Genomic DNA, 12,655 nt, shown 5'->3' with positions numbered 1-12,655 from the left:
CAATGCCACGTGTAAATCCATGAAATAATCCAGGGTACTGAGAACAAATTATCGAGGATGTAGAATATTTAGTGTTTTTTCTTTTTTTTCTTTTTCTTTTGTGTCACTGCTCTGTTTACTGATGACTGATGCTGGTGTGGCAATTCAGGATTTCTAACTAAACCAATCATCAATTTTTGGTAAACCAAGCAGTCGGCTTTTGGACTGGCAAGGTGATGATCTGGTAGCTGAAGAATATCATAAAATGCGCAAAGCAGAACACAAAATCTATATACTTTATGGAATTGTTGACTCCATTCTATCATCATACTCCAGAATCTGCTGCTTTTTAAATTTTTGTTTGCTGTGGGTAAGATTTTATTCAGAGGGTATTCATCCAAATAAGCCCTAATATGCAGATTAGGGCTTGCAAACTGCCACGTCATCCTGATATACAGCCGCCGCTAAACTGGTCATCATGATTAACTTGTAAACCAAAACATAACCTAAAATACAACCGCCGCTAAACAGGACTAACTGGTCATCATTAATCCAATCAAACCCTTTGATTCTTAGAAGTGTGATATAATGGTTTTTTAACAACCAATTAGACTTGTATGTCGCCTACTGCTTCAAGAGAATTGAATGCAAGTTCCATCAGTTGGGTGACCTGTCATCTTACCCAAAATGCTGGTCCCCGGTGCAATTGTACAGCAAGCCCTGCAGATGCTTCAAAACAACACATACAATCTACCAGGTTTTCCAATTCTTCACCATCGTGCAGGCTGCACCAATTAATTGTAGCAGTTAATTTTCTGAACAAATGGGCACTGTTATAAAAAAATAAAACCGCCTCTCTCTTAGGGGGGTAAAAAGAACCTTAGATATCTTAAAAGCTTATTCATACAAGAAAACACCTGATTCAATTGAAGAGCATAGAATCACAATATGTAAGCATGAAAGGATGTAATCCAGGACAAATAAAAGACCTCCACAGGCGAGCAAAAAGAATATGCTACTGAACTATTGTTCTCCAAATTACAGAGCAAAAAAATAAGTATATTCAACCTAAGCAGCTGACATATCAAATACATGACTACTACCCCTTTTGCCCTTTACCCCTCTACTGCTCATGAGTATAGTGGAGATCAGTCCTTCGACAAACTGCTGCTTGCAGAGGTTTTCTTCCCACCATATCTCTGACCAAACAAAATAGGTGAGTTGAAATGGATAAACAGATAATCATATTCAATACTATGATATATTAGTTAAAGAACAATAAACTAAAGTGCTAACCCCAATTACTTGCTCAAGACAATTTTCTACACTAAAACATATAGTCAGTAGCAGCGCAAGGGCGGGAAAGAATTCAATGTGAAGATAGCACATTCAACAAACAGATCAAAATGCATAATGCACTACTACAAGCAACACAGATCATTCTGCAGTTCTTGATATCAATCAAGTAGGAGCTGCACAGGAGCAATGTTGTCATCACTCCCTATAGACCAGTTGACATCAGGTGCATGTCAAACCTACTTGCAGAGCCAGCTGTTTACTGACATCAAAACTGAAGCTGACCTGCTTTCTTGCTGATGCAAAAAATTCTTGCAGCCTTCTACATCCTCATTCAAAGCTTCCTAATTATGAGTCCCCTTAAACCTTGATAAGGAGAAACAGGGACAGCGATGATAAATTTGATAAATTTTTCATGCAGTAAAACCAGTTTATACCTGCTTTCCTATGTTGAACGGCACATATTTGTATTTGATCATGTGCAGAATTTGCCGCTTCATTGTCAGGGCAAAAAGAACTATCCAATAGCATAGAAGAATGGGCCAAAATACAGGAACATCAAATACAGAGAAGAAAGTCATCACAAAAGCCACACAGAAGGCTTTCGTTATGGAATACCTGAAGAAAACAAGATGGGATTAGGTGCCATTGTTCACTGATCATGGCAGACATATCTGCTGAATTCTTAACTAATAAAAGGATTTGCAAACAAATAAACTAATCAATTGACTATTACCAATCTTTAAAACGAAACATTATTCTTCTGTTCACAGGCATTTATTATACTGATAAAAATTATTTTCCATGGATGCATGTGTGCACATATTGACAAAAAGTGGAATTATTATTGCAATATTGAGCTCTTCCATTTCACACAAAATTTATAGCAGCATGATATCCATTGGATCTGATTATGTAGAGATATGCACATCTGAACCAGAACCAAGTAATAACAACAGAAATGACTTAGTAAAAACATTTTTTTTAGTCACTGAAATAACTAATCAGGAATTTTCAATTACAAATAACCTTTATGGTTCAAGAGGTTACCATTCTCAATTGCAATTACAAAATGAGCATAAAAGTATACCAGACCCCTACAAATCAAGTTGCACTCATTATGGATGATTATTGCCATTCTTGTGATAGATGGAAAGTTCACATACATGATCATACGATATCGCCTGCAATATCACAGCCGAACCAACAAAATGGTATCAGAATATAAAAGACGCAGCCATCCATTTTAGGAGTTTTATATGACCAGGAAGCTGTCCCAACCTCATAGCTGTCGATTTGTAGCCTTGTAGACAATGATTCACTTGAGTAACTTCCTAGTGAATTGCAGTCATGGCAATTCATAAATCACCGATAGATGAACTCCGCTGCAATTTTTTTTAGTCTTTGATCTTTTTCACAATTCTGCTCTACCTAATCTCTTCCCTCTATCACAAGTTCTCCCCTCTTGATATTTATCAGAATGTGCAGAATTTATATTTTATGTCGCATCATTAAAACTTTTAAAGTAGCATCCATTCCATCTAAATGGCTTCCAAACTGTAAAAGATGCACCAATTTTTCCAAACAAAAAGAAAACAAAAATTGAAAGTTAATATCCTACAATGCATTCAGTGACATAGTGATAAATAAGTTTGTTCGTTGCAAAACCAGTATCTCCCCGTGTTACTTCTTTTGGATACTAGAGGGTTTGTTTTTTGCATAAATTTTGAGATGTTAATTAAGAGATGCAGGTTTATGTTAAAGTCATCTTTTCCTTTGGCGATTAAAGAATGAACCCATTTAGAAATAAAAAAACTGAGGGAACAAAATACTTGGACTCTATTTTCACTACAAATAATATTTAGTTATACTAGGAACATCATAATCACAAAATAGAAGTATCATCCACATATTGCAAGTGACTGTACATTACATGACACAACTCATACTCCATATGTTAATTGGCTAGCCAGCATCATGAACACAAAGTAAAAGTATCGTCAACATATTGCAAGTGACTGTACATTACGTGAGACAACTCATCCCCAATCAGTTCATCTTTGCTTCTTGGCATGTCTTGCTACTCCAAAACCAAGATAAAACAAAGAACTGGACTTAGATCTCCTTATTTCATACTATAACAACCACAAAAGAAATTGTAGGACCAAGAGTTTAAATCTCAGCACGTTCCCGTTCTGGCTAGCTCCTGGGATAATCAAAGATGGGATGGTATAGTCAGAGTGGACTAAAAAGGAATTAACATCAAAAGAAATTGAAGATAGTCCATCGTGACCATTGCAATGCGTCCCAAGTGTCAGGATGCAACCAAGATGGTCTGTATATCCTGGTTGAAGATAGAATCTGCATGACCTGCAGGTGTCTTAGGTCCTGATTTCTTGTCGAAATGTATTATGGAATAGTACCGAGACGACACTGTCATATTATCAAATCCTTGATTAGGACTTAAGAACCCATTCAACAATACAAAATAGTGCTAAAACAACACATCCACCCTCATTCACCTAATTCTGAATCATCAAAAGCATTGAACATCTAGTTTATAAAATGCTGGTTGGATTTTAAGGATAAGCATCAATAAAGTCATAAGCACTATGTTAATATCTACCTAAAAATTAACGAATCTAAGAATTTTCTTCAGATGAAAAAGTGATGATTGACATCAGGCCCTGTTGGCGACATCATATTATGAGCAAAAGAAAATTTAAACAACCTTGAAATGTCACTTCAAAAAAAAGATTATTACAAAATTTCAAAAAATATATTAAATATATATACCGATCAGAAGCACTTTTCTGCTACATTATGGATTGAGAATGACAGTTATTACTCCCACAAATTTCTAGCATGCTTAATCTTGTGAACTAATTTTGAAATATCTAAAGCTAACTCCATCCAATGTTCATTTTTATTTCCAATCTCTCTAAATAATGATGTATAAATCTTGACTATCATTTCTAGGTCAACCATAAATAAGGTATAATAATGACCCATAGAGTTTGGGAACTAAAATTGCCAATACAACAGTCCTAGAAAAGATAAAATATCTAATAATATAGAACCCATATATCTTGATACAAATAATAATTAAACATATATGCAAATAAGCTCTTCTTACAAAATTAATAATTTTCAATATATGCAGATCAACACAAAAAAGTTGATAAAATACATGAATGAACAAAAGAAGATTATCACTCTTAAATGGATCTATGGCTTCTTATATATAACTTTATATCTTGAAAGGCAGTCCTTATCCCTGCTATCTGTGCACATACATAAAATATTGACATGTTCATTCCTAGAAAAATTTCTAAAACATATCTCTAGAGTCTTAGTGGAGGTTTTACACGAGATGATGCTCAAAACTCGTCAAATACTAGAGATAGCAGCTTGCTCCCAAATCCTTGATTTTCACTCACGAACACCATCAAAAGAAAATGATCCATGGCATTCATAAATTACCAAAAGAAAAGGAAAGAAAATAAAGAAAAAGGTCCTAACAAGAGAAAGAATTGCAAACCAACTAAAATATTAAATATTTTGACAAAAATGATAGCTATTTTCGGAAGATAGACTTCAATTTCACAAACTCATTGTTTGAAAAACTACTGAAATTTTGCTTAACCTTCTCATGGTCCCAATAAAATGATAGAAATATTAATTCCCAAGCTTAAAATGGAAAGTGTGCAGCAATGCTTCAATTGAAATATAATTTTCTTGCACCTAAAGCATGCACCAATGGTCTTCTTCATTAATTCCACATGAAGATTTACATTAGAACAGTGTTAGCGATACTAGATCCCACTTGATGGATCCATGTTGACACATGTTGGAAAATCGGATAAGAGATGAACATTATAAAATACTTGAGTCCACCTCTTACAATCTATAGGAAAATTATTAATTTACTAGCCTACACCTCATCTTTTTAACACGTGTCGGAGAATCATCAATTCATGACTGTATACCTCCCTTTGTACACTCATTGAAATCTAGAAAATTAGATTAACTTTATGAATAAATCAATCACTAATAAGTTGTCAGTTAGCAAAAAAGAAACACTTGATGAAACAATTATCAAATAGTATATTCTTAAGTCTTCCTTTACACAATTTTGAAAAACCAATAGTGCATATGTAATTTGGTTGACACTATTTCATTGCTCCATTTCCTCTAATCATTTTTGTCCTCTTGTCAAATCAGACATTTGGGTATGAATCTGAACATGGATACCATGTCCATGCAGCACTGTTTCAGGGACTTATATTAAGCATGCAATCACTACCTTACATGGTCATTCCTTTTTCCTTTCAAGTAACTAGTGCATTTGTAGCTTGTTAAAATCATAAAGTATTACTTAACCATGTCCTAATGTGCTACAAAATATATAAATCTATACACACACAAAACCTTAAATGATTTAAGTTGAGATGTTCTACATGCAAGAAGAATTCAATGCATAATTTGGACTAAGAAATTCAAAAGAACAGGATGGAACAAGGCTAACTGGTTTTAATCTAGCTTTGATTGTGGCAGTGCAATAGTCATATTCATATTATGGCAAAAAAAAAAAACTTTAAATAACTTAACAATCTTTGCACATTTTGAAGCTGCTCAATAATAAACTACTTTGACAAAAAAATTTATACATTTCCAATACACAGGGACAAGTGAATTAGATAAAAAAATGTAAAGAGATCAGCAACATTCATTAATAAAAAGTTTGCACATTGAGCTAACATGGAGAAAATATATACTGCAAAGCACTGATTAAATAGTCCCCATTCCCCAAAGCTAAACATAATAAATTGCTTTACTTTGAACAAAGCAATAACACTTTCCATTTTACTTTGAAGCCTGTGGACAAGTCATAATAAAAACATAAACCTCAAAGTTGACAGAGGAACAATGACGAACCAAGCGAAAGGTCGTTCAGAGAATGATATTGCTATTGAGGGTTGACATCAGGTTGAGAACATGTCATAAAACTTCTCTACACTATGATAGATTCTGCAAGATACATAAAGTTTCCAAGCTACTACTTATTAAAATATGCTGTAGAAGTTAAAAGGTGGTTAAGATTATTTCATATAATAGAGAAGAAAGATGATTTCCAGAAGTAGAAAAATGACATGAAAAGGTAACTCAAGAATTGCTACAGAGAAAGAATGGAACTAGGTAGCATGTCTGAGACACTAACCTTGAGGGCTAAAGTAATTAGAAATATTTATTATTTCACGTGTACAAGCACCTAAGAATCCAATTATGGTTGAAATGAACAAGAAAATGGAAGAGCCTAAATTATAGTAAAAGAAGGCCAAAATATACCAGAATTTAAACTCAGGAAGGCGGCGAATGAAGGGTTTGAACTCATCCGAACCCTTTGTGGGAAGCGCAGGCCCATCAGAAACTTCCAGCTCTGGATCCACAATCGGGGACAGAAACCCAATCAGGAGATTCAGCAAATAGATCCCAAGCCCATACGTGACAATGTAAAACCCCTGAACATAATAAACACGGAGACAGTAGATCACAGCAACTCCCAGCGTTCCGAGCCATCTCTCGACCGTATGGGGGGTAGACCTGTCCAGATAATACTGAAAGGCCCTGGAGAAATCGTTTTTCCACTTCACCAGTGGCACGGAAGCAGCAGCGCCATCGCCCGAAGATTCCTCCATGAAAACTAGGGCCTAATTGTATACCTAGAAACACCACCACAGGGAGATGTGAGTGCAGATCTTGGAACCTGGATTCAAATAGCTATGTAAAAGACTTCGTATAAAATCCAGGCAGCTCGGAAAGACGCCAGGAATCCAAGAAAGAAGGCCCGGCTTGCGGTAATTACGGTTCTTGATGAGAAAAAAGGACGTCAGAAATCCAAGAAAGAAGGTCCGATTTGCGGTAATTAGGGTTCTCGGTGAGAAAAGAGGAGATGAATACCGGGAGCTCACCTGGGTTTTCTAGAAGAATTGGGGTTTCGAAGCAAATCAACCCCCACGTGAGCTCGGAAAGCCCTACCAGCTCCTTCCAAGAAGCAGGAATCCGAGATGGCAGATCAGGAAAACAAAACCTAGGATCCAACAAACACACGGGGAAGGATGGAGATTAGGGTTCGATCGCCGAGCAGAACCTCGGGACGCGAAGAAGGGGCGGCAGAGGGGCAGAGAGATCCGTCGGCAGCCGGGCCTCCGGCGATATTAGGGTTCGAGGACAGGCGGTGATAGCCGGAAAAAGGCCCGAGAAGAGGGGGGGGGGGGTCGGAATCAGAGTGAGGGTTAGGGTTTTAACACGGGATCGGATGAGGGCCCGGACAAGGAGAGGAGGCGGGGGCGATGAGAAAGGAAATTTTGAAGGTTCTCCACTTCAGTTTTGTCCTCCTCAAGAAAAGGAGAAGACGGAATCGGGTGCCAGAGAGAAAATAGGACCAATTCCGCGTCGGCTCATCCCATAACCGTGAATCCGCGAAATGCGGGATTAATGGCGACTCCCATCCCTGAGTCGGACCCGGTCGTGGTCGCTCGGTCCGTGAAGCCCACAATAGATTGGCAGTTGGGCCGATCTCCGAAAGAACAGAGCCCACTGAATATTAGATTGGGCTACCTCCAGAAAGTCACGGGCCCAGTTATAGAAATAAATTTGAGGCACGTGTGAATTGTGATGTTGTCCGTTGAGGACGTGGGAGCATCTGTCGCACGGGCGCGCGCTTCTCTCTTATACGCTTCCTTGTTCTTCCTGGTTGATGCAAAAATTATGGCAACTGAATTTATTCATATTAATTAACATATTTAAAAATGAAATCAAGGAGAAGAATGGCAACATGAGATGACAAGATCACATACTTACTTACCCACCCATGCATGGATATATGTGTATATAAATGTATGCATGCATGGGTGGGTGGGTATGTATACATGTAGGTATGTATGTACGCATGTATTTACATATCATATCCATTCAACTCACAACCCCCTTACTTACCTAGGGCTCGGAGTAGGGCGAGGCGGGGCAGGTAGAGTTAAGCGGGCAGGTTGGATGGCTCGAATCGGCTTAAAGTTACAAAAATCGGTTTATTTTGCATACAAATTAAAAAATTTTTTCTCGAGGAAGAAATTTGTGAATATATATATATATATATATATATATATATATATATGTGGATCAGATTTGGAGTAGATTTTATCATTATCTTTTGTGCTCACCCTCGGATCCATTGCGGGTCGGAATAGGCACCTGATGGAGCAGAGTAAATTGCCATGCTTGTTCCTCCATTGTGAGACCAGCTCTTCCTCTCTTTTGCTAAGAATGGGGGCAAGATGCCTGATAGATGAGCCAGGATATATGTAAAAATTAACCCTTAATCTAGTGTTGATCGTCTACATGCACCCGAACATGTACTGACTGGATATAAATTTGGAGGACTGAATAGCAAAGTTATTCGTTTTTGATTGAAGAATAACCAAGTTATTTGGTTTACCGGCACTTCTTTCTTGAAGTAAAACATGTATGCATCACACATATGAACTAAGGTGCTCATGGGATATGCTTTATTCCTTTCTGTCTTCTTTTATCCTGATGAACCCTAATTTGTTTGTTCACATAAACCTTGGCAGTTTGTAAGTTGGCTGAGAATGAGATGGCAACATTCTTGGCGGATTGTAAGTTGGTTGAGAATGAGACGGCAACATTTTTTGCTCATAAAAATTAGATGCCAACATTAACTGCCTTCCTCTCTGATATCTTTTTTTTTTTATTACTATTATTTTTTTCACATTTCTTTGTGAGGGAGATTCTTCCCCTGCTGAGATACAAAGGGACAAGAACAATGGAAAACACGACCATGACCAACAAAATTAGCCAATATAAAATTATGCAGGTATTTTTCACCTGCTACAGAAAAACGAGCATATATATATATATGGTCCGTTGACACAAGAACAAACGTCATTCATTTTCTTTTTAAAAAAAAGGATTGGGTTGGGGAGGGATCCTAGACTAAATCTTAAGAAAAAATAAAGGGGGGAGACAATGCTATCCCCGTTGCAGGGCATTCCAAATGTTTGAGACATATCTAAATTTAAAGATATTCTAACCCAATTTCTCTAATAAGACACTCCACTAGGCATGCAAAGGAGGATGACTTGGATAATCTCACTGTCAAGGAAGACATTTGAAAGAAGATTTGATTATTTCTGTCTTTGCAAATGCTCAAGTATGTTGCACAGATGGAGATATTCCAACTTTTCATAATACTCAGAGTATTAAATTTCTCCGATCTAACTACATAAACTCTATTGTTCTCGTTTGAAGCAGGTCAAATTTTAATGACTCAATAGACAACATACGAACCATCCCGCCCCTCAACCAAGTTCACGAGCCAAGAGTAATGGCAACCACCGCATACTCGCAGAGAACTCTTCTCACATGCATGCAAAGCATCTCAACATGATATCATATACAAACTAATTCAAACTTCATTCTAAATAACTAATTCAAAATTTAATATCTCACAAAATATCAACTTCAATAAAAATCTAATCAAAATAAAGATGTCAAAATTATATCTCCGGTCGCTCTCCCATGATAAATCGCCAAGTCAATTTAGTTTTCAGAATCTATAAAAACAGTAAAATATAGAATAATGAGCTAAACAATCCAATAAGCAATTAACATTTTAGCCAGATAAATCAAACAGTAATAATAATATGCTAAAATTAAGCATGCAAAGTACATTAATTCAAAACGAGATCTAAACACTATTGTCATTTCAAAATTCAAATTTTTGTTCATAAATCATTTTTTTTCAAAATACCAAGTTTCTCTCGGTACCCAAGTACTATGACTTATCAAAGTACCAACTTATAACCCTCACTAGTAAGATATCAACGTGCTAACGTACAACTCTTACTAGTAGGGTATCGAAGTGCTAATGTACAACCCCCACTGGCAGAGTATCTAAATATAGTCTGATTGCAAGTCCAAATCCATTTCGAATCAAAACTCTTTTTTGAAAAGCATGTTCAGTGTTTAAAATCGTAAGCTATATAAAATTATACAACATCGAAATCAATCGAGCATAATCCATATTAAAACTAATACGTTTGATCAAAAATTATACAATATTTTAGAAAAAAGGCATATATAATAATAAAATATTATGCATTAAGTTCATAAATCAAGAATAATTCAATTCAGAATATATATAATTTGCCGATAATCTAGAAAAAATGTTACATTACTTACCTCGCGAGTGACACTAAACTATAGTTCTAAATAATTTCGACAATCTCTCTTGGAACCTAAGACTCTAGGGAGCACTCACTGAAATCTCATGAGTACCGTGAGCCAAGATTGTTGGAAGTCAAGAGAAAAAGGAGAATGTACAAATGGTTGTCTAGTGGTGGTGATGGGCAAAATCTATCGGTGATGAGACGAAAGAGAGTATAAAGGTCTTTAAATATCCGTTGGAAGAAAGGCTTTCTAGCTTATAGAGAAAATTGAGATGGAGGGGTCTATCTTCTAGTCCAAATCAAACGGAGCTCTATCCTTTTTTTAGTCTCCTATTCCAAGTCGAATAGGGCTCTATCCTCTTTTTTTTTCCGTCTCCTACTCCAACTCTTACGTCTAGGTTGATCAAGTGGACTAGGCTCAGTTCCTTATTAGATGAGTTGGATATTACACGAACATAGTATGACATCTTAAGGTCATTAAGCTCTAAATATAGAGCCATTCTCAGTTTCAATAGTAGTGTCTGTATGACAAATATTGTGGAACTTGCAAGTTACATCAACCATAGCACTTAAGCAGCAAAAATTAATAATAAATAGTGTTACAGTAAATAAGAAATCTCACATAGAAAAAATATGTAATAGACATCTAGTTTATCAATTGATATATTGTGACTAATTATAACTACTCGGTTATCAGACCAATCAAGAGGTTATACATCAGCTATGCAATATTGATATGAGGTTTTTATATTATTTTAACATTTTCCGTTATCTCATTAATAACCACCTAGCTTGGTGAACGAGATCAACCATCCATCTTGTAATTTGGGTCCCTCCCACCAAGGTCTATTTTTTTTTAAGAGATGTGTTGGGCAAAATCTGCATTGATGCTTTATCAAATAAATACATGCCTTCAAGATATTAGAGTTTGTTGTGCGTATTAACTTTAAGGTGACGTATGGTGACCTAAATGAGATTATCAAGTTGATCTTAGAACAACGGTGATTCTTATTCCATAATAATCTAATTTCTAATGATCTAAGATCACTGTATTTGGTATGCTATGTTTCAGTTCCATGGAAATGCAAGATCACTGACCATACAATACTAAAACTATCCCTAATATATTCCTAAAAATATATTTATTAATTATATAAAATATATTATAATAAAATATCAATATATTAATTATTATTATATTCTCAAAAATATATTTATTAGTCCTATAAATTATTTATCCCATAAAGATATATTAATTGTTACTATAGAATTAATATTTTTATTTATACTTAAATATATTTTTTAACACTAATATTATTTTGATTAGAAAAATAAGACAAAAAAAGTAATATATAAATAATTTCATTATATAAATATAAAGTACAGTAATATATTTCACCTATAATTTAAAATTATCATTGAATAATAATATGAGCATAATATGATTAATAATATATTATAATATAATATATCAGAAATACAGTATATAATATTAATATATATTATAATATTATATAATATATTAATAGTATATTGATATACAAATTTTTTTTGCTTCATTGAGGGATACTTTTATTCCCAAATTTTAGCCCAATATCTCTAACATGGGGTAATCTTGGATACCCGATTTCAAGGATAAATATCTCATCATTGGGTTGGGCCATGACTTGAAGAATGAGGATGATTTGAGATTACTGCCATATAGAATCATTGTGGTGTAATCAAACGCAACGATCTTATCATCTTCACCCATACCATCTTTGATCTTGGATGATCAGCACATATCAAATGCCACTCGAATTACACCAAAAATCTCTTTTCAAATAGTTGATTTATAATTAAAAAACAAACTCCGCTGGAGGAGGATAATTGAGTACTTTTTTTAATAATACGAATAGATCTTATACAACTCTAGTATGTGTACATCCATAGAATACAATAATAAAAAAGAAAAGAGGTAGCCACAAGTCTATCTTACAAACAACTAGCAGAATGCTGAGCCACATAGGAAGCAATCTAACCGTCTTATTCTTTTTTCGAGATACATGGCTGATTCGAAAGGCGGCACAATTTACCACCATCCTATGAATATTTTGCAACAGTGGATGCTCGCTATGAGCTTCCATCGAATT

General features: G+C 35.3%; 1 protein-coding gene across 2 annotated transcripts; it reads right to left on the bottom strand.

Annotated features, from left to right (window-relative positions):
- Positions 1-375: 375 nt before the first annotated feature.
- On the bottom strand, positions 376-7,742 carry LOC103711543 (protein RER1A-like). Of its 2 annotated transcripts, none has more exons than XM_026806389.2 (4): positions 7,248-7,742; positions 6,625-6,998; positions 1,713-1,893; positions 376-764 (listed from the first exon to the last, which is right to left on the bottom strand). In XM_026806389.2, the coding sequence occupies exons 2-4, from the start codon at positions 6,972-6,974 to the stop codon at positions 750-752; spliced, it is 546 nt and encodes a 181-aa protein (XP_026662190.1). In that variant the 5' UTR covers positions 6,975-6,998; positions 7,248-7,742; the 3' UTR covers positions 376-749. The 2 variants fall into 2 exon arrangements, with proteins under 2 accessions (XP_026662190.1, XP_008795945.1); XM_008797723.3 differs by lacking the exon at positions 376-764 and adding an exon at positions 884-1,178 and having other exon boundaries at positions 7,248-7,740.
- Positions 7,743-12,655: the final 4,913 nt, after the last annotated feature.

The sequence above is a fragment of the Phoenix dactylifera genome, chromosome 15, assembly GCF_009389715.1.
Source record: "Phoenix dactylifera cultivar Barhee BC4 chromosome 15, palm_55x_up_171113_PBpolish2nd_filt_p, whole genome shotgun sequence".
Classification (NCBI taxonomy): Eukaryota; Viridiplantae; Streptophyta; class Magnoliopsida; order Arecales; family Arecaceae; genus Phoenix; species Phoenix dactylifera.
The sequence above is the reverse complement of the archived record's forward strand: the minus strand, read 5'-3'. Positions and strand labels throughout refer to the sequence as shown.